Consider the following 22758-nt stretch of genomic DNA (forward strand, 5'->3'; position numbering starts at 1 on the left):
AAGGCTATAAAGGGTGGAACCAGATTGTGGTGGCCCTTGAATAAAATAGTTAGGAACTGTGTGAAATGTGATTGGAGAAGATGAAAAGTGAAAAGGACATTTATTTTAAGCAACTGGAACATACTCAAATAATAGAAATAGAAGGAATAGCTTCCAAAATACTAAGTTGGGGGTAGGGAATAAACTAAACTTGACAATCCAACAGAAGGCAACAAAGGAGAAAAAATGGAAATACAAATCATAAATCAAGATAGTAGAAATAAGTCCAAAACACCAGAAATTATATTAAAATAATCTGTTGTGATCTTAACATGAGTCTGTGTTATTTTTAACAGATACATGAAACAAAATGGTATAAAAAGGGTGTAGAGCAATATATTCATCTGAAAAATACTGACCAAAGGAAGCTGGGGTAATAACATAGAATTTAGGGTAAAAATTTTTAACTGGGACAGGGACTCTTTAAACTGCTAAAAGGAACAACCCAGAAAACATAATCATCATAAACTTATATGCATCTAACAACATAGCCTTGAAATATCACTTAAAACTTTTAAAATTACAAAGAGTAGTGGACATGCCTACAAAACAATGAGACTTTAACACACTTCTCCCAAAATTTAAAAATGAAATAGAGACAAAATTTAAAATGGGATCAAAGAATTGAACCTCAGGACTGACACACTTCATAAACTAGAGATTTATAGAATTGTGCCTAACCTAATAAAATACAGCCCTGTACAAATTTTTTCAGTTGCATATAGATCATCTCTTAACTGTGTGCTAGGTCATAGAGGAATCTCAACAATGTTCAGAAAATATGTATCAATCAAAATGTATCCTTTCATCATAATACAATAAAACTAGAAATCAGCAATGAGGTAAAAATCAAAATACTTTATATTGGCTCACCGATGGATAGAAGAGAAAATGAAAATTAAAAATATTTGCAACTAAGTAACTATGACAGCATTGCATATAAAAATTTGAGATTTGATTTAAGTAGAACCCACTGGAAAATTTAGTAGCTCTAAATGCATTTATTGGTAAATATGAAAGATATAATGAACACATGTTCATCTAGATGGTAATAAAGGACCAACAGAATAAATCCAAACTAAGTAGAAGAAATTATAAAGATAAAAAAGTAAATATTAATGAAATAGAAAAGAAAATAGATAATAAAAATCTTAAAATCTAAAAAATGGATGTAAAGGTGAATCAAAGAAAATGAGCCCTGTGAAGAACAAAAATAAGGCCAATAGATTAGAGTTTGAAAATCATAAGAAAATACTATGAACAACCTGTTGGCAAGGAATTTGAAAACCTATGAACAATTAAAATTATATATATGTATATGTAAGTATATATATAGTTGACTCAAAATAGAAATAGAAACGTTCAAGTCAACTTTTGAGTTCTTTAAATTTACATATGCATTCCCTAATTCAAGTAAAATCCATCAGACCCAGGCTTATTAATAAAATTTCAAGGGATACATTCATAAGCCCCATTATGTACAAACTATAATGGAAACAGTGAAAAGGGAAAGCTTTCCACCTCATTTTATGAAGGTAGTAATCCTTAACTATAAAATGGACCCAGCATTAAAAAAATAAGTTTCTTGCAGAATTTATGTATGATCATAGCTACAAATATTCTAAATAAATAATAGTAAATCTAGCACTGATTAAAAAATACATAATGACTAAATACATACTAGGAAGGCAAAGAGGGCTATTAGAAAATCTTTAATAAAATTTGCCATATGAATAGATTAAAAGAGAAAACCTGTATAATCATCCCAGTAGATCAAAAAAAATTTGTTAAAATTCACTATCCTCTGAGACTTTTAATCTGGATTGGGACTTGATATGATGTCTATGTTAAAAATTTATGGCAACTGTCGTGATTAATTGGGAAATAGGATGCCAGCTGTCATCTTTACTAACAAGCATTATTTCTGGGGGTTCTAGCAAATGCAAGTAAGAAAAAGAAATAAAAGGCATGAAGATCAGAATGGAAGAAACCAAATTGGCATTTACAAATGGTTTAATTAACACATAAGTTTTAAGAATTTATATAGATTTTAAACCTGCTTAGAGGGTTCCATCACAGTTGCTCTATATAAGAATGATAATCAGAGAGTCATAAAAAAGGTGTGTGTTTGGGGCACCCGGGTGGCTCAGTGGGTTAAAGCCTCTGCCTTTGGCTCAGGTCATAATCCCAGTGTCGTGGGTTCGAGCCCCATGTTGGACTCTCTGCTCAACAGGGGCCTGTTTCCTCTCCCCAACCCCTGCCTGCCTCTCTGCCTACTTGTGATCCCTGTCAAATAAATAAAATCTTAAAAAAAAAAAAAGGTGTGTGTTTGCGTGCACACACACAATGGAATATTACTCAGCCATAAAAACAGAATGAAATCTTGCTATTTGTGACAACATGAATGGACCCAGAGGGTATAATATGCTAAGTGAAATTAAACAAAGAAAGACAAATATATGGATTCACTTTTATATGTGGAATCTAAAAAACAAAACAAAACAAAACAAATAAACAAAAACCAGAAACTGATCTATAAATACAGAGAAAAAAGTGTTGGTTGCCAGAGGAGAGAGCTTTGGGGGATGGGCAAAGTAGGTGAAGAAGACCAAAAGGTAGAATTTTCCAGTTATAAAATAAAAGAATTCATGAGGATAATAAGTACAGCACAGGGAATACAGTCAATAATATTGTAAAAATATTATCTGGTGACAAATGATAACAACGCTTATCCTGGTGAGCACTGAGCAACATACAGAATTGTTGAGTTACTATGTTTTACACCGAAGACTAATATAACATTGTGTGTCAGCAATACTTCAGTAATAAAAATTTTAAAATAAAAAATAACAATGAGACAAAAAAGATCCCATTCATAATAGTAAAAAAAAATACATAAATAGGTATTTAGGAATAAGTCTAACAATAATATGCAATACCTTTATGAAAATAATAATTTAACTTTGTTGAGGGGCATAAATACGTGAAGGGATATAAAACTTACTGAAGAGGAAATAGACCCAAACCATTTGATTCCTTTAATCTTTAACCCACAAAGAACATGGAAAGATGGACAAGGTAAAGCTGTTAATTCTTCTCCAATTAATCTATAAATTCAGTACAATTTCAGTCAAAAGGTCAAGAGAACTTGTTTCTGGAGGAATCTGATAAACTCTTAAAGATCCAAAAATAGTCTAGACAATTCTGCAAAAGAACAAAGTATATGGTGTTTGCCCTCCTACTTATAAGGAACAATTCTGTGGCCCTAGAAAAATTTTAAATGTGTTACTGACCCGCAGACAGTTTATTAGGGTAGAATAGAGACCTCAGGGACAGAATAAGCATGTATTTATACCTGGTTAATAATAGACATAGATTTATAAGTCAGTGGGAAAGGACAGATTATTTAATAAATTTTATTAAGCTAGTTGGCTTTTTATACAGAGAAAGGCTTAGATCCCTATTTCACACCCTCTTACATATTTTTTCAATCAATTTATCCCTTTCTATCCTATTTGTAAACAGTCACATCTCCCTTGCTCATAAGCATCAACTTTAATTTGATTGATGCATATTTTTTACATATTGTGTATATGCTATTCTATATATTTGAGATTCATATAAATGGTATTATGTATCTTACTGTTTCTATTATTTTATTAAGTACTGCTCTTAATAGCCACGCATGTGCTTTGTATATATGTAATATGCTGCTACGAATTGCTGCACAATGCTCCGTGATAGATATCCATCACATTTTACCTTTATACTTGCCCAATAATGGATACCCATCACTCATTACTTGTGTCAGCTATTGATGCATAACAATCCCCCCAAATTTATTGGCTTGAAACAAGAACTACTGGTTTTCCTGAGACTATGGATTAGCTATGTGGTTCTGCTGAGATGGGCTGGGCTTACTTCCCTATTTGTGGTCATCTGTGGATCAACTGGGAGCTTACTCGTCTTGGAGGACCTCATCTGATATAACTCAAACTTCCTCTCCTTTCTGGTTATCTTACATCTTTTTCTTTTCTTATAATGTTGGTCAAGAACTCCAGTATGATGAAGAGTAGTGATACTAATTGGCATCCCTATTTTGTTCCTAATCTCGAAGGGAAGTATCTTAAGTTTCAACTTCAAGTTTAACGTTTACTGTAGGTTTTAGTATATAAAAACGTCCCATCTCTGCCTTTGGTTTTATTTTTGTGTTAAGTTCTACTTAAGAATGGAGTCTTATTAGGTGCTTTTTCTGCATTTTTGGTAGGTCATAAGTTTTCTTCTTTAGTCTGTTAATACGGCCAGTTAATTGATGGATTCTCAGATGTTGAACTATCCTTGCATTTAAAAATACCTGTTGCTCATCATTTTGCTTTGTTTTCCTTTAAGTTTAGGAACTTTAATAAGAAATACGGAGAGGAGGCTTTGGCTTACATTTAATTTCTTTACTACTTATTACTTATTTTTTCTTCTATAATTTACACAACTTCTTTATGCATTTCATCCACATTTAAACTTAATTAAGATATAATTGTTCATAATACTGATTTACTGTTTTTGTATCTATTGTGTCTGTGGTTATTTCTCCACTTTTGTTTCATATTTGTACTTTATTTTCTTGATAACTCTTGCTCAAGTCTATTTTATCAATCTTTTCAAAATCATCTTTTAGTTTTGTAAATCTGCACTATTTTTAAAAATTATTCTTCTCAGGGCACTTGGGTGGCTTGGTTGGTTAAGCATCCAATTCTTGATGATCTCAGAGTTGTGAGATCAGGCCCTGCCTTGGCCTCTGTGCTGGGTGTGGAGCCTGCTTAAGATTCTCTCTCTCCCTACCACCACCACCACCACTGCCCCTCTCCTGCTCTCTCTTTAAAAACAAATTATTGTTCTCTATGTCATTTTTCATATTCTCCCATCCAAGTACTAACCAGGCCCGACCCTGCTTAGCTTCCGAGATCAGACGAGATCGGGCTTATTCAGGGTGGTATGGCCGTAGACTCATTTTTCCTATTCTTTATTATTTCTTTCCTTCTATTTCTTTGGTTTTGTTCTGTTGATTTGTCCATCTTTATGATTGAATGCTTAGCTTGTTAATTTTGAAACTTTTCCATCTCCTGACCTCTAAGTTCTGTTTTAGCTGTGTCATACCTATCTGATATATTATATTTTAATTGTAATTCATTTTTAAATATTTAATTCCTTTATGATTTCCTTTTTATTCCAGGGACTATTTAACATACATTGTAAGGTGAAACACATATTAATTTGACTACATCAATACCTAAAATTTTTGTAAGACAAATGATACGATAGACCAAATTAAAAGTCAAACAGCAGGCTAGCAGAAGATATTTGCAACACATGTCTGAATTATTATCTAGAATATGTTAACATTTGACATATGAATAAGACAAAAAGTATCATAGAAAAATGACAGAGGATATGACTAATTTATAAGGGAAATATTAATAGCCAGTAAGTATATGAAAAAGTATCCTAAGTACTTATTAAGTATATGCAAATTAATTCAAGAATGATAGTTTTCTTGTCACCCAACAGACGGCAGAAATTTTAAAGTCTCATTATATCTTGTACTGACAAGAATTTGAGAAAAGTGGATACTCTTAACATATCACTGGTGGAATTTTGGACTTGCATAGCTACTTTGGAGAGAGTAACATTTAAATTAAAAATGCACTTATATAATTTTTATTATATAAAAATTCTATTTGTATGTCAAAATTTCTATTACTATTTCTATAATAGTAATTTCTATTGTAGTAAAATTTCTATACTGTGGAAACACTCTAGCATACAGGTTTAAGAAAACGTGAAGAGGAATTTTTTTGCAGCATTGTTCATGAAAGTAAAAGTGGAAATACATTTATTTGTCAATCAGTAGGTAATTTTATGAATAAAATGAGGTAAATTGATGCACTGGAATAATGTGTATCATCTAAAAAGCATATCTATGTTTATTTATACCAATATGGATAGCATGTAAATTTTGGATGAAAAAAAGAAAATTTTAGAATGGCATATATAGAATAATGTCATTTATGTACGCAAAGCATGCAAAAATAATAGTATATATATTATTCTGGGATACACACACACACACACACACACCTGTAAATATATGCATACACAAAAACATAAAAATGTAAAAAATTGAAAGAATATGCATAAAACCTAAGATAGTGGTTTCTTTGGAGAGATGGAATGGTATGTGAAACTGGGGCTAGTAAGATGTTATCTTCCCCTGTAATGTGTTATTTCTTAGGGCGGAAAAAACACCTTTAGGCATAAATAACAAAATGTTAACAGTTGTTGGTTCTGGGTGTGGGAAGGTGACTATTTTTTACATTATTTTTTATAGTTTCATGTATGTTTTAAATCCCCCTCAAAAATTGTATATATTATATATAATATAAATAATATAATATATTATATAAATAATATGTAATATAATAAATTGTATAATAGGATGGTCAGTCAGTTGAGCCTCTGGCTCAGGTCATATTCTGGGATCAAGTCCCTGCATTGGGCTCTCTGCTCAGTGGGAAGCCTGCTTCTCCCTCTATAACCCTGTGCCCCCCCCCCCATGCTCTCTCTTGCACGCTCTCTCTCTCTCTCTCTCAAATGGATGGATAAAAATCTTAAAAAAAATTGTGTAATAGATGAGTTCTTAAACTAGGATCATAGGTGACTCAGATTTGTAGCCTGGGATGATGGTAATGCTCTTCGTAGAGAAAACAAAGGAGATTTTTGTAGATAAAAGAACTTTAGGTACCAGTGGGTTAGCCAAGATGTTTGTAATATAATTGGAAATTAGAACCTAGATCTAAAAAAATAATAAGTCAAGCCTGGAGGTACTGATTTTTGAATCCGTACAGAAACCCGGGTAGTGAATGGATAGTAAATTCTATTCTTGAGAGAGTGAAGAATGAAGAGAGAAGGTGGTTAAAGATCATACTATGGGAGAACACCACATTTAAGGGGTGTGTGGAAGTGGATGACATCAACTGAAGAGAAACAAATAGGAAAAAAAACCAAAGCCAGACAGTTTATTCTCATGAAAATCAAATGAAGGGAAATATTTCAGTAAGGGCTGGTTAATAATGTCATTTGTTAAGAGAAGTCGAGTCAGGTGAAGACTAAGAGGAGGCAGATGGGTTTGGCAATTAAATGCTCAATTAATGTTGACCTCTGAGGAACTTTTTGGTGAGAAGAGTGCAGAAGCTATACTGTAAGAGGGGAAGAAATTAGTTAATCTGAATATTCCTTTAGGGATCAATCATAATAGAATTTGACTTAAAGTGGTAACATAGTTGAGAACTCCACCACTGTAAATTTTTCATAAACATGCTAAATGTGAATCATATATTAGCTCTTGTAAAGGTTCACAAGAATTGAAAAAAAATTTCCAGAGTAGTCAAGATACTATATATTCTCTAATGAGAATAAAGAACCAAAGCCCTTGAAATCACTTGTCATAAATGTTATCTAAAATATAGATATCGTTAACTAATATTTAAACTCATTTTGCTGGATATCATGTACATATGGGTGCTTAATAAATGCTGTTTGGAAAGAGTTGTTTGTGTAATACCCATAAGAAAAGACTAGCTACAGTATCAGTTGACAGTCTTCTAGGAATGGCTGCTAAGAATCAGAAGCAATGTGTCACCTAGTGTAAACCAGAGTGAAGAGTCAACAAGCTCAAGGAGAGTCTGGCCCAGGAATAACTTAATAAGTAAAATGCAGAAAACATGAATGTAAACCATACCATCATTTTTTTTTTTAAGATTTTATTTATTTATTTATCTTTTAGAAAGAGAAAGAGGAAGAGTATGAGGGGATGCGGGGAAGGGAGAGAGAATCTGAAGCTGTGCAGAGTGAAGAGCTTGACTTGGGGTCCCCTCGACTTGGGGCTTGATCTCATTACTGGGAGATCATGACCTGGCCCAAAACTAGGAGTTGGATGTTTAACCGACTGACCTGCCTAGGCGCCCCCAAACTGCCAGTCTTAAAAATCATACATATTGAGTCCTTACTCACTGTAGAGTTTTTGTAATCCATAAATGCATATGCCAGGGTAACTCATGATAAAATAACTTTTAAGAGTCATGGATCTCTTTGAGAATCTAAAATAAGCCATGGTCCTTCTCTTTAGAAAAATGCAGAGTACTAACAAAATTTTGCCTTTGTGAACCCCTCATTAAAAATCTATGATGTATGAAAAAAAAAAAATCTATGATGTATGAAGGCTTTTATGCATATAAGTAATTTTAACTTTCCTGGGTGGTAGTCCAAAAACATATTATATAGCCACTATTCCCTAATTTCATGTATAATCAATTTTATGCATCATACTGTCTCTAAGAATTTCACCCTTAGTGGGAGTTCTGTGTGCATTAGGAAGGCTTAATTTTTTTTCTTTTGTTACATAACTTAGTGCTACCAGGTATAAAAATAGATGGCTATGACAGAAACTTGCTCAAATTAAGTGTTAGATAATTATTTGTTGAATAAATGAATGAATATGTGACTGGGGGTTCAAACACCTTCATTTTATTATTTTATTTTATTTAAGACTTTATTTATTTGTCAGCGATTCAGAGAGAGAGAGAACACAAGCAGGTGGAGTGGGGGAGGGAAAAGCAGGCTTCCTGCTGAACGGGGGACCTGATGTGGGGCTCTATCCCAGGGCTCTGGGATCATGACCTGAGCCGAAGGTAGACGCTTAATGACTGAGCCACCCAGGCACTCCCAAATATCTTCATTCTAATAATAGTTTATAAAATCTGACTATTAAATAAAACAAGTCAGTAGTATAAAAAATTGTAAATAGATAATAAAATAGTAGCAGAAAACATGTGAAATAATTCATCTTTTCTCTGTGAATCTGTAGTTTCTACTTCTACCTCTATTGTCTATCTTCCAAGGCTGATGAATGAAGATTTACTTAATGGTCCTAAGTCACTTGATTTCCAGTTTGTCCTTGATAGGCATGCTTTTTGTTCCTTCCTTCCTTCCTTCCTCTCCTTCTCCTTCCTTCCTTCTTTCCTCTCTTCCCCTCTTCCTTCCTTTCTTTCTTCGGCCTATTTTTCTTATAGCTTAGTTTTCTTGACTTTTTTCTCCTAAGCATGTCCAACACATCACAACCCAGCTCTGAATTTTGTTACTAGTTCAATTGTATCAGAAAAGTTTAGACCATTTGGCCTTCTCTTATTGTTCTCCCACCCTTCACTGCTCGAATTTTTTTTCATTTTTTTTCCTTAATTTGTCAGAAAGACATTAACCATTGCTTTAGCTTTTGATGTAAAAAAAGCAATCATTTTGCAACTTATAGTTTATAAATACAGTAGTGGTAAAATGGATTTAACTTTTCATCTGTTTTATAATTTCTAAGTTTTATAGAAGTTTATTTTATAGAATTTTTTACCTTGAAATCTTAAGATACTGTATGACCAAATTATTTAATTTCTTGGGGCCTTGGTTTCCTCATGTGTATAATGTGAGGGCACTGGACTAAATTGGTGATTCTCAAATAACTTGCACATTGGTAGAGAGAGCTGTTCTTACTAAAATAGGAAACTGGCATCCTTCTCCTGAATTGTAGGAAGATAACATTAATGCATGGAATGTCTACTTCCTTAGATTCCAGCCCAATTTTTTAAAAACTTTAAAGACCGTGTCTTTTGTTTTTATTAGCATCTAATAGAGCACACAATTATATATTTGGTTTTTAAAATGTAATATATCTAATTTATGATAGCCAGGAAGACAGATCATGATATTCAGGTTCTTTATTTTTTGAAAAACTCTAGGTGATGTGGTCTCTAGGTTCCTTTCCAATCTGTAATATTTTATAATTAGTATAATATATTTTATAATTATTACATAATTATATAATATTTTATAATCTCATATAATACACGAGATAAATGGAAAGCATAAATGAAATCATCTGGGTAATCTAAAAATAAAAACATTTGCAACTTATATGGTATTGGAAACAATATCTCTCAAGAATGTTTTCCGTTTTGGTTACTGTGGAACCATAAAATTATTAAAAAAGCCAAGGGTATCTATTTTTTGTTGTATTAGACTTTAATGATAATGATTATATTATAGACTCATTTTCAAAAAGGAGAGCTTGGAGGATGAAAGAGTTGATGCCCAGACTATAAAGAATTTTATAGTCAGGATACTGTACTGGATACTATATTATCAGGATACTATAGTTAAAAGTTAAAGTCCTTTATAAACTTTACCCTTTTTTAAAATCTGAGCTCTGAAATGTGACAAGTTGAGAGTTTAAATGCCTTCTGTGTTCCTTCTTTCTTTTGCTGATTAACAGATTGCCCCAGATTTAGCAGCTTACAACAGCAACCATTTCTTATACTGTAGTTTTTATAGTTAAGGATTGGAGAGTAGCTTACTTGCTGGTTCTAGCTCAAGGTCTTTTGTGAGGCTGTAGCCCTCTGAAGGCTTGATTCGGGCTGGAGGATCAGTCTTCTACTGGACAGACACAAGACTGTTGGCAAGATGCCATTGTTTCTTGCCTCAAGGGCCTCTCCACAGTTACTTGAGTGTACTCATGACATGGCAGTTGGCTTCCTCAGAGAGTGACCCAAAAGGAAGAGATCAAGCAGACAGTTTCTGAAGTCTTGCATCTTCACTCTTGTTTGGAGTCTTTTAAGTCCAGCCCACACTAGGGAGAAGGGTCTTGGGTTCCATGTCTTGAAGGGAGGAATATAAAAGAATTTTCAGGGTTACCTGGGTGGCTCAGTCAGTTAAGCATCTGAATCTCGATTTCGACTCAGGTCATGATCTCAGGGATGTGAGATGGACCCTGGTATTGGTCTGTGCGCTGAGTGTAGAGCCTTCCTCAGTTTCTCTCTCCCCCTCTCCCTCTGCCCTCTCCTGCTCATGTGTACTCTCTTAAAAAAAAAAAAAAAAAAAGGAATTTTCAGACAAGAAAATGGATGTAAATGGAGAATAAATGGATATAAATGGAGAATGGAGATAAAAAGGCCTTGTTACTTTGGTGCTTGGCTAGTGGTGGAGGTAATGACTCTGGAGTCAGTGCTTGGATTCAAATCCTGGACGTGCCTCTCATTAACTTTATGACCTTGATCAAGGAAACTTAGATTCTACATCTATAAAATGAGTGCAGTAATAATATATAATTCATAGGAACGCAGAGAGGAATATGTGAAAAAAAGTGAACATAAAGCAGTTAGCATAGGAGCTGTTATTTCAGTAAGAGTTACCTATTTATCTTTTTCCCCCTGCTATGATATAGCAATAACTTTGATGTAGGAGATATCTTTCTGTAATGTTACTAGCAGAATATGAATTTACTCTTATATGCCGTAATATGATTTGTCTACCTCCTACCCTATCTATTCTTACTGTTTTTTATTCTACTTACTAATACCTGCTTAATCTTGAAGACTTGAGAAGTGCAGATGAGTATGTGTGAAATGTGTATGTATACACATGTATATAGTGTATACATACATTCACATGTACTACAGGGCTTGAGTCATATTAGGGGAAGAAATAGATATTTAAATAGATATTTAAATCTTAGCACATTTATATTTTTACTATTTTACTGTGTTGTTTAAATTTTTTCGAATGCATTTTTAATGGAACAATCCACTGAATGTTTTATTTCCTCAGGCTAGGCCCAGGAAATGAAACTCCTGGGTCAGAATGTATGAACCTCTTTTAGACTCTTTATATATAATGCCACACTGCTTTCCTGGAAGTTTGTACCAACTTATATTTCCAGCAGCAGCTTGCCACTTCCAATATACTTCTTTTGGTTTCTAAGAAGTATTGGTGGCTGAAATCATAGTTTCAATGGCAAGGCAAAATTGCATTAAAGCCCAGGGAATTGTGTTTTTACGAGAACTTTAAATATATAGGAATATTTTCCAGTCTTTCTGAATTGATTTGTACACACACACACACACACACACAATGAAGTATTAGGTAGGAATAGATAGTTTCTCTTTTCTTGGAACTTAAAATATAAGGCTGAGGTAAATACATATAATTAAGATGTACAAATAATAAAATACATACTGTTGACTTAAGATATATCTTAAGAAGCAAATTATAAGGTAAAAGTTACACATCAGATCAGGCTGCAAAAGACTTGCATATTGAGAATGCCTTCTTGAGCCAAGTTAACCTGTTGCCTCCAGAAAAAAATAAGCTGCTTTTCCATTTTAAATACAGGAAAATCTACTGATTGATAGGAGTAGAAACTCAGGTTTATTATCAATTTCGGTGATCTGCCTAAAGCCAGGAGTAACTGCTATATTCTGTATCACATCCCACCTGTAAACTGTCTCAGGTTAAGATGCTGCCCATCAATGGATGACCCTTTTTTAAAATTGACCATAGATTTAAAAAGCTACCAATCATATAGTTCTGTCTAGTAGGTGAAAGTTCACCTAATGCAAGAAAGATCCTTATTGATTTCAAGAGGAGTTGTATTTTGGAAATGGCATATAAGTTCTTTTGGGGAGGGTGGAGATCATGGTGGCAGGGCTAGGAGAAAGCTTCAGGAGAATAAATGAGTATTTAGAAGAAAGGAAAAGAAAAGTCATGGGCTGTATATATGTATTCTGAAACTGCACTGACACACTGGGCAAACTTGTAAAATTGTACATTAGTATTACCACTGGAAATTTTTTTCACTTCAAGATTATCAGCACAGTTCATTCCATTCAGATCATAAGTATTATACCTTAAATTTGTAACTGCCGAATCTTTTCTGGTGTTTATTTAGCAAATACTTATTGAGCACTTACTCTGTAGAAAGCACTGTTTTATGTAAATTATGTGTCGAAAGAACTTTAGGGCAACGTTTTATTTCAAACCTCTTTTGGACCAGGGAAGCATTTTTTTTGTTTGTTTGTTTTAGAAGATTCATCCGAGTCATCTTATTGGTTTGATTTTCTGTGTCAATAAATTTATAGTCACTAAATGGCAATTTATCCCCCCCCTTTCCCTCCTCGATTGTATTTTAACATGTACGTATTTATAATAGGATTAGTTTCTGTGAAAAAGATTTTAAAAGGGAGATGACATAAATGAATGTTTGTTTCCAAACGAACAAAATAGGAATGAAAGGGTACATGAGTTTCATGACTAGCAAATGGGGGAAGGATAATCTACCAGAGGCTGGCATGTTGTTTACTAATAAATACCTGTTTAGTGTGCTCTTTAACAGTTCTGTAGTGGGGAAAAAGACGAAGTCGGCCTCTGAAAGTAGTTGGAAACTCCTTACTTTCCAAGTAAAGCTTTTAGCATATTTTGTAGGCATGCCTCTTTTTTTGTTGTTATTGGTATTCCTGTTTTAAAGTGCAGCTTTTCAAGTGGACGGGTTACATGTTGCATAAGCTTCGAAACGGCCAAAACAAGTTAAATAGCCACCTTTATTTACAGCTGTGGGACTAGGTATTAGATCTCTTCCAGGAAGAAAATTTGATTAATGGCTCTTTTCCAAAGTGGGGACAATTGCAGACTTTTCTTCCGCAGAGCGTGAAATGTGCCTCTTCCTGCCGAGGGCCCTTGTCCTAGCCGCGGCTCCCGGGGCGGTTTCCAGCCTCAGGTGTCTCCCCCGCCGCGGGCCGCGGCCGCTCTCCGGGGCGGGCGTCCGGGACTTCCTGTCTGGGCGCGGGGCGGAAGGATCGCGTTGCCAGCCGAGGCGGCCGCCGCCACCGCCGCCGCCGCCGCCCCTGCCGTTAGGTGGTGGGGTTTCTCAGCCCCGCGGCGGGAGGCGGGCCGGCCTCGGCTTCCTGTCGGAGGACGCGCAAGGATCCGGGCGTCTGAGTGTGTGCGAGTGCGTGAGTGTGTGTCGGTCGCACGGCGTGTATCTCCGGCCGCGGGTTCCGCCTCCTCCCCTGCCGCCGCTGCTCACGGTGTAAGTCAATGTGAAGCAGCAGCTCCAGCCCCGGGATAAACATGGCGACGTCTCTGCATGAGGGACCCACGAACCAGCTGGATCTGCTCATCCGGGCTGGTAAGGACGGGGGAACTTTTCTCCTGTGCATCGGTGCAGCAGGAGAGGGGGTGCACAGAAGGCGGGGTGTCTCCCCTGTGGCGGTCAGTGCAGGGGGTTCAGTGTCCACCTCAGTCACTGGGGCGGCCGGGGGAAAGGGGGGTAGTGAATGAAGTAATGGAGGCGACGAATCAGGAAGTGATCACCTTGGAGAGTAACCTGCCTCGAATCTGGCGCTGTCGCTTCAGGGTGTGTTCGGCGAGCGGCGGCGGCAGCTGCCGGGCGGAGCGCTGGCAGCCGGTGCTGGAGAGCCGAGCCGCAGTTAAGTTGGGGACTCGGGGGCGGACGAGTTGTGCGCTTCACCCCAGTTGCTGAGGAACCAGGAAGTGAGTGAGGCTGTTGTCTCTCGGCTGCGCCTGCCACGCTGTCTGGCCGGAGAGGCCGCTGCTGCCCGCGGTCGGGGGCGGCGGGCTTCTCCGGTGAACGCTCGCCACCCCCGCTCGGCTCTCCTTTCAGACTTGGTTCACAGATCCACGACTTCCGCGTGGACGAGGCAGCCCCGGGCCATGTCCGGTAGATCGATACCCGCCAAAAAAATGCTCTGCCCCTCCTCTTCACGTCCCCACCTTGTGCAGGCTCAGGAGTAACGGTTCTGGAAGGGGTCACTCAATAATGTGGAATGGCCCGGGAGGATGTTTCTCTCGGGGGCCCGCCTCCCTTTCCTCATTTAATGGGTGGCTGTGAAGAAGTAGATTTAATGCCCCTTCCCTCGTGGGTTGTTTTTTTAGGGGAAGAATGGGAAGGACACGGTATATATTTGGTACCCCTGACCTGGAGCCTGGGGGCATCAGAGAAGAACGTTTATTTTCGTAAACAGTGGGTGAATGTGAAGGAGTGGGGTGGGCGACAGGGAATCTTGGCCCTAGGGAAGTCTCAGCACGGAATTGCCCCCTTTTCCCCTCCCCCCCAAACCTCCCACCATAGCGGAAGCGCCTCGGAGAGGACAGAACGGTCGGGATTGACAGGCCCCTAGTTCCAATCTGCTCTCGGAGATGTTCCAAATAAGAACGTTGATTTCTGGGGGCGGGACTCTGGGCCAGCGCTGAGCCAATGAAGATTGGGCGGGAGTGAAGCTGACAATGTACGCATGGAATTGGAGGGAAGAGGAGTGTAAACACGGAAGTGGCCGCGGGGGTGGGGGATGTGCAGCGCCACTGCTGCAGCGGAAGGGCACGGACTTAAGTTACATAGAAAAAGCAGCTTTACTTAACAGACAGCGCAATGAGGACTCTTAGTCGCTGTAGCAGTGCTAGAATATTATTTACTTATAGCAGTAATAAGCATACATGTTCCCTTTCCCTGGGTTCTATTTCATACCGCCAACTGTGGGAACTGGGAGGTAGGAAATACCGAAGGGTAATGCTGTAAAAGATCTAAAAGTAGTTTGATTGGTGGAACTCTGATTCGGTTGATTGGGGAGAATCATGAACATAATGCGTATCGCTAAATTTAACAGGACTTTTAGTTGAAATAAAGTCTTGAATAATATAAGTATGTGTTGTCTGATACATGAATGACCAGGCTTTTTTTTCTGTAAAATGTAATGTTACACGTTTCAAAAGTCCCAAAGAAAAATCACAGTTTACTGCATGGTGACTGAAACACATTTGACAGTTATTTTCTGATAAGAGCAAGAAGTTAAGTATTAGTAAATAAGAACTTGGTTCCTTTTGTGTATGTTCAGTCCATTAATAACACAGTATGAATTAAGGAACGGAATTTTTGGTCTTTTATTACTGGTGCTAACAATACCTGTAATTGTGTGGGTCGATGGTATTTTTGTGAGTGTTGAACATTTGAAGAGTTTACAGTGATTGGAAGATACCAAGAGAACCTTAGCATAGTCCCCGCAGTCAGAATTTTGCAAAATATTGTAAAGTTTAGAGGGCTAATTTGCCAATTGGAGGTATTTTTTTCATAAGCTTTTGGAATTAGCGAGGCTGAATGTGACATATAGGTATTTTGCTTGGAATGGAAACCTGTGGAGAGTCTACAGTTGGAAAATACAAGTTTTAGCTCCCTTTGATAAAAGTTTTTTTTTTTTTTTTTAAGTTAAATGTTGTTTTCTGGTCCTAATGCATTTCTTTAGTATTTACAAATCTTAACAATTGAAGTTTCCTTTATGATTATAATGTTACGTAAAGAATATATTTTACCTGTAATTGTCTCCAAATTACTTCCTCAATAATTTTCATGTAATTTGAAGCTCTCTTACAAGTCCTATTTTAGAAGGAAACTTGAGACAGGTTTGCTGATTTACCCAAAGATTACTCAGTGAGAAGTTGGGAAGGAAAGGTGGCCCACAAGATGAGGAATCATGGATCCAAGTTAATAAAAATTTAGATTGCTGCCAATTTCCAGTGATGTTAGAAGAGTAATGTGTGTGAAGTTTTTATTTGTAAAATAGAATACCTTTTTATTCCTCTGAGAGAATTATATGTTAGACATAATTCTTCCTCACAAAGATTTTACAGTCTAATTGAGACAGATGTAAATATACTTAATATATAAATGTTAATGTAACTACAGTGATTGCTATAATGGGTTGATGACTAGTGTATAATGACTGATATTAATGAAAACTTCTAGAGGAGATCAGCTTTTAGTCAAATATTGTCAGCATAAGTGTTTCTAAGTGATTTTAAAGCACTTAATAGTACACTACTATATTGTTATATGTTAAGGTACTAGGTGATATACTTTTGCTTTTATTTTCTCCCTTTTGAGGCTTAACTATCAACTGTAGTTAACCAACTTCAGCTATCAGCTTCAGCTTTAGTTATCAGCATTTTTGCTGTCAGAGGAGTCTTAAGAATGAAATGAAATAAATAAGCTTGTTTATTAAAAATCACTTATTTGAACACACAAAGTGTTTTTGTGAAGACTTGACATATGTTGTAAAACTTTCACTTATAATGCTATTTATGAGAAAGAATTTTGACCCTGAAGTCAGGAGATGAGGATCTGCATCTCGCTGTCACTAAACTAGCTCTGTCCTAGTGACTTTACTTCTTTAAGGTTTCATTTTTTTGTAAGAGGACAAGATTGACTAGGTGATCTCTAATAACTAAGATTATAACTAGTTCAAATAGTTAATGGAAAGTGAAGGCTTTTTTTTTTCTTCTTGGGTTGTTTTTTTTTTTTTTTTAAACAATGCAATGTGTAAATAAATATTTGAATTGGGAGGTTAGTATGTGCTAGCCAATGTTTGTGCCAAAATGGAATTTGAGGCCAGGTCTATATGTTGAATGACATTATGAAATAGTTTAGGATCTTCATATATGAAGATATATATATATGTCTGTGTGTGTGTGTGTGTGTGTATATATATATATATATATATAAAACACTAATCTTACATATATAGTGAATTGTAGGAAAAACAAATGTCTAGTTTGTAGGAACAGTGAATGTTACTTTCTTAATTGTGATCTAGATTTTCTGGAAGATTTTCAATTCAAAATATTCTGCCTTCTTCTCAAGTATATTTTCCTTGACTTGTTTCTTCCTTTTTTGAGAAACTGAGAATTGAGAAATTGGGAGAATTTGGGTTGAGAGATATGGTCACCAGAACTTTTTTCTACTTTAATGCCGTTATTAAATGGGAGGGAGGGAGTTTCCTGGAAATGTAGCTTAAGTATTTTCACTGATAAAACAAATCTGTCTGGTTTGTCAAAGTTCATTGTGAAATTTGAACTTGAAAATCTTATTTCCAGTTTACTGTAAATTGAAGTATCTGGTTATCAGTCTTGAAAAGATCAATATGAAAATTTAGGATGTGAGAAAATGAAGCGTGTGTTGAAATAAAACTGGAAGAATGGCATTCATTTTTTGTTTTTAAAGATGTATTTATTTTAGAGAGCAAGTGCAGTGAGGAGGGGCAGAGGGAGAGGGAAGGAAATTTAAGCAGACTCTGCTGAGCTCAGAGCCCATTGGAGTCCAGGGAGGGGCGGATCTCACGACCCCTGGGATCACAACCTGAGTAGAAACCAAGATTGGAGGCTTAACTGACTATACCACCCAGCCCCCATTAAAAAAAAAAACAAAACACAAACTTATTTGAATATACATTTAAGAAATTACTCTTCAGAATTCACTGCAACATTAGGACTAAAATTAAAAGCAAAATGAGTTAAATTGTAACGTCAGTATTTTAACATTCAAGCAGGATAGTTCAACATAAAACAGAGAAAAGGGTGGGCAGGAACATGTTCCTGATAATTATTTAAACTCCTTGTGTTATCTATAGCTTAAGTGTTCAAAGGGATGCAAAGAAGTGTTTATGAAAAACTTCTAAAATCTTTTATGTCTAAGTGGACAGAATACTGTTGTACTTGGAAAAGGGAGTCATAATTTTTCATCTCTCCCTGTTTAGACGCTAAAACTTAGAGAAACAGGATAGAATTTGGGTGTTTTTATTCTGTTTGGTAATAAATTATAGTTGCAGTCCTTAAAAACTAATATCTCTGAGCTGAGGATCTGTGGAGTCCTGAGCCTCTTTCAGAGAGTCTGTGAAGTCAGAATTGTTTTCATGACAATTCTAAGACATTATTTGCTTTTCAGTTTCACAAGTGATCAGAATTTTCTAGAGGCTACGTCTTGATACTACATCAATTTAATGAAGAAGCAAATCTGAATCTAATCACTTTCTAGCATGTAATTAAAAAGATTTACCAAAATGTAAAACAAAGCTACTCATTTTTTTGTTACAGAAAAGCTATTTTTCATTAAAATATTACTTGGAAGTTATTGGATTTATTATTTGAAATGAATTGATAAATATTTTAATTTTTTCTTAATTTCAGTTTGAAATAGAATAAAATCTAAAAATAGGACTTAGATAAACAAAATCTCTTTGTCGTCCTCAAATAATTTGAGTATGAAAGTTGCTGTTGACCAGAAAAGTTTGAGAGTAGCTGTATATTTTTCAGTACCATAGGCATTAGCCATATGTGCCTGTTGAGTGGCTGAGAAACTGAATTTTTAATTTTTTAGAATTTTAATTAAACCTAAAAACTGAAGCTGTGGAAAACTTTTATATTGATTATCTGTTGAAATGACAATATTTTTTTTTTTTTTTTTTAAAGATTTTATTTATTTATTTGACAGAGAGAGATCACAAGTAGGCAGAGAGGCAGGCAGAGAGAGAGAGGAGGAAGCAGGCTCCCTGCTGAGCTGAGAGCCCCATGCGGGACTCGATCCCAGAACCCTGAGATCATGACCTGAGCCGAAGGCAGTGGCTTAACCCACTGAGCCACCCAGGCGCCCCGAAATGACAATATTTTTTAATATACTAGGTTAAATGAAAGACAATAATTTCAGTTTCCGCTTACTTTTTAAAATCTGGCTGTTGGAAATTTAAAAATTATAACATGGATGATGTTATATTTTCATCAGGCAGCTTAGTGCTTTTCCCTTCTAAATTTTTAAATTGTAACTATTGATTAGAAAGTCAAAGAGGAATAAGACAAGATGGAGTATCCCCAAATTTTACCTTTCCCCCTTTTTATTGTATTCATTTGTATTTTTCACTTACCTATTATGCCTTGGGGCTTTAGAAGATTAGCTGTATTAAGTCAGGTGCCTGGTTGAGTGATGATCTTGTATTATTAGTTTATGGTCTTCCTTGTAGGGACATACTACTGTCATTTAAGGAAGTGTTTTCTAATTTTTTTCCATTGCTTTCAAATTAAATTGCTATTAATTTTTATTTTTGACTTTAAGAACTTTGTTATGAGCTAGATCCATTGCCAGCATTCTCTTCTGCAAAGCTGAGAGGTATGTCTCTTGTCAGACTTAATTACCAAGTTTGGTATTTTGTAACAGCTGTTGAGTGAGTCTGGAATAGTCTACCATACAAACACCAGTTGATTAGAAAGCTGGAAATGGAACAAGAAGACACTTAACCAGTAGGAAAGGAGGGTATAAGCAAATTTGAGTTTTGGCACTATGAGTAAAGTTAAAATTGTTTTGAAATTTGTTTGATACATTTATTTCTTCAAAAGGGATTGAGCCCAACACCAAGAAATAATCTTAAGTAGAAAATAATACCTGCCAGATTACTTTTCACTTCATTGTTTCTATTTTTAAAACGAGTTCCTTTTTTTTTTTATTGTGCCATTAATTTCATACACATGTCTAGAAAGATACTAGTAAACCAAGTTTTAAGTAAGAGATAAGGAGTTTTCAGCCCTTGATTCTAGTTTATTTGCTTACTCTGGTTGTACAACACTGTTAAACTCATGTTTGTCCTTAAGAATTGTGCATAATTCTAGTTTAAATTGTGTTTGAATTACTGAGCTGAACCAAGTGAATTGAAAAGTTTTCAAAAATTACAGAAACTTAAATAAGAGAAATATTTCTTAAATTTCTTTTATCAAAAACTACTTATATCAACAAGAAAAAGATGAGGGTTTTCTTTTTCAAAATGGCAAAGTATTCTTGGAAACTGATAGGTACACTGTTGTAATAATTGACCTAAGTATGCGCTCTTAGGTGTTCGTTTGCATGTGCTTGGGGTTATAGTTAATAAAAATGACAAAAGTAAAATCAGTAAGCATCCAAAAAAAAAAAAAAAAAATCAGTGCTCCACTTAAGCTGTTAGCTTACAGAATAAGTTTAAATTCTTTTATAGCTTTCGTTAGTTTTGAAATATTTTACTTCTGTTTGTTTTCGATACTACCATTTATGTTTCTAAACTATTAGTATAAGCTTCACAAAGTTAGAGATCTATTCACATTTGTCTCTCAGATTTCTAACACAGGGTCTGATACACGGTAAATGCTCAACAACCAAAAATTGACTGTCCATAGAACATAAAATCTCCTGATTGATAATTCCCAGAGAACGTATGCATTTTGGTATTCTCATCCTAAGTTTAAAATATGAACTAATAAATGTTATTCTTTTTGTGTTTTGTTTTGCTCTGTAAGTGTAAAACTGTCCTGGGAAATAATATGTTGAATTTGGGAGAAAGGAGAGTTTGAGGTCAGAAATATGAGCAAGAAAATACACTTTTAAGAAATAATTTCCACTGACATAATTAACATGAAATCAGGGTTTTATAAATGTGCCTCAAGCTACATAAAAACCCAGGGCAGCAGCATTTGTAATTGTTAGGCACATTTCATTTTGTTTATAACTGAAAACATTAAAAAAAATCGGGTAAAATTCTGTTGCTGTATGAAGTGTTTGAAGCTCTGATTTTAATATGGTAAGGTTTTTAGGGTATGTCTTAATACAATTACATAAGGAATTAATTTACTGAGGGTAGTTTATTTATAGCACCTAAGACAACACCTAAATTGCAACACAAGCAGACTTTAAAAGAATGAAGTTCCTAGAATAAGTTTTAAAAACCTGAGAATTTGTTTTCCAAGGTTCTTTAGTATATGTGAGTATTGTGGGGAAGCATTTTGAAAAATTACTTGAGAATGGTAATTTATTTTATACTTACTAAGTTTCTTAAAGTTGAGCTAGAAGGACTGATTGAATCCTTTGCTTCAGTGAAGCTGCAGATAAGAGTAAGCAGGGTCACCTAAAGATAGATTTACTTAGAGGTTTGGCTGCCTCTCTGGAACTGTTTAGCTTTGAGCAGATTTCCATAAATGGAAAGAGCAACTGGAGAGACCCAGTACCTTGGTTGAGAGTGTGGATGATGTGCAACAGGTGGTAAAACAGTCTCTGGATTTTTTTTTTTTTTTTTTAATTGCTCTCCAAAAGGCTAAGGCTTTAGCATTTGGTAAATTTTGAGATTAAGTGATTTTTTTTTTTTTTTCATTTAAAAGTTTCCTGGAAACGGTTTTAAAAGATTCGTATCTTTAGTGTGTAGAACTTGAGAATTTGTAATATAGCTTACGGAATTTATACAAATGCTTCCTTCCTTTTAATCTTTTTTAGAGGACATTTTGAGAAAAATCTATCCAATTAGAAACTTACATATTCATGTTTCAGAACTAAGTAGAATGTTCAATATTTTTTAAGTCAGGGTGTGAAATTAATATATCACCTTACAGGGAAATTGGTACTTAATTGGCCAATTTCCCTGTAAGGTCTGTGGGTTGTTCTCAGCTTTAATATATAAAAGAAATACTTGCATACCTCTTGTATTAAAAATCTGTATTACGAATTATAGCAGATATAAAGATGAATTAAAGATAGTTCCCCCTGACCTCAGGGAACGTATAATCTTACAGGGGTGATAAGAAATTACCATGATTTAGAATTCTTATCTATATGCCAGGCATTGTACATGTTTTTTTATGGGTATCTCCTCAATTCTCACAACTATAGGAGGTAAGTAATACACCTGTTTTGTGCAAGAGGAAATCAGTTTCCTCACAGAGAAATTAAATTGCTGGTCTAGGGTAACATTATAAGTAGCAGAGACTAGGACCCAAGCTGTTGGACTTGAAAAGCCAAACGATTGCTGTATATTGTTTCACAAGTAATTCAAGCAACAAATCATAAAGTAAGTGCTAAAAGAGTTACAGAAGGCGGCAGAATTAGAAGAGGCTTCATGAAAAAACAAACATAGAAACTTTAAAAACAAATTTCTTGGGTAAAATGCAGAAAAGTTTCTTGAAGTCTTGAAGAGACAAGTTTATTGGGAAGAGAGTTCCCAA

General features: G+C 35.4%; 1 protein-coding gene across 14 annotated transcripts in view; it reads left to right on the forward strand.

The window, feature by feature from the left end:
- The window catches only part of ELF2 (E74 like ETS transcription factor 2), a 101375-nt gene that overhangs the window by 65836 nt on the left and 12781 nt on the right, over positions 1-22758 (forward strand). Inside the window, exon 1 of one of the 14 annotated variants that reach the window (XM_059168566.1) lies at positions 13825-14095. The exons of 10 other annotated variants lie outside the window; for them this stretch is intronic. In XM_059168566.1, the coding sequence (XP_059024549.1) occupies positions 14038-14095 (58 nt within the window). In that variant the 5' untranslated portion in view covers positions 13825-14037. Of the gene's footprint in view, positions 1-13824; positions 14096-22758 lie in introns of those variants that run through there. 3 more of the 14 variants (XM_059168584.1, XM_059168594.1, XM_059168603.1) reach the window with 3 other exon arrangements.

Source organism: Mustela lutreola, chromosome 1 (assembly GCF_030435805.1).
Source record: "Mustela lutreola isolate mMusLut2 chromosome 1, mMusLut2.pri, whole genome shotgun sequence".
NCBI lineage: Eukaryota > Metazoa > Chordata > Mammalia > Carnivora > Mustelidae > Mustela > Mustela lutreola.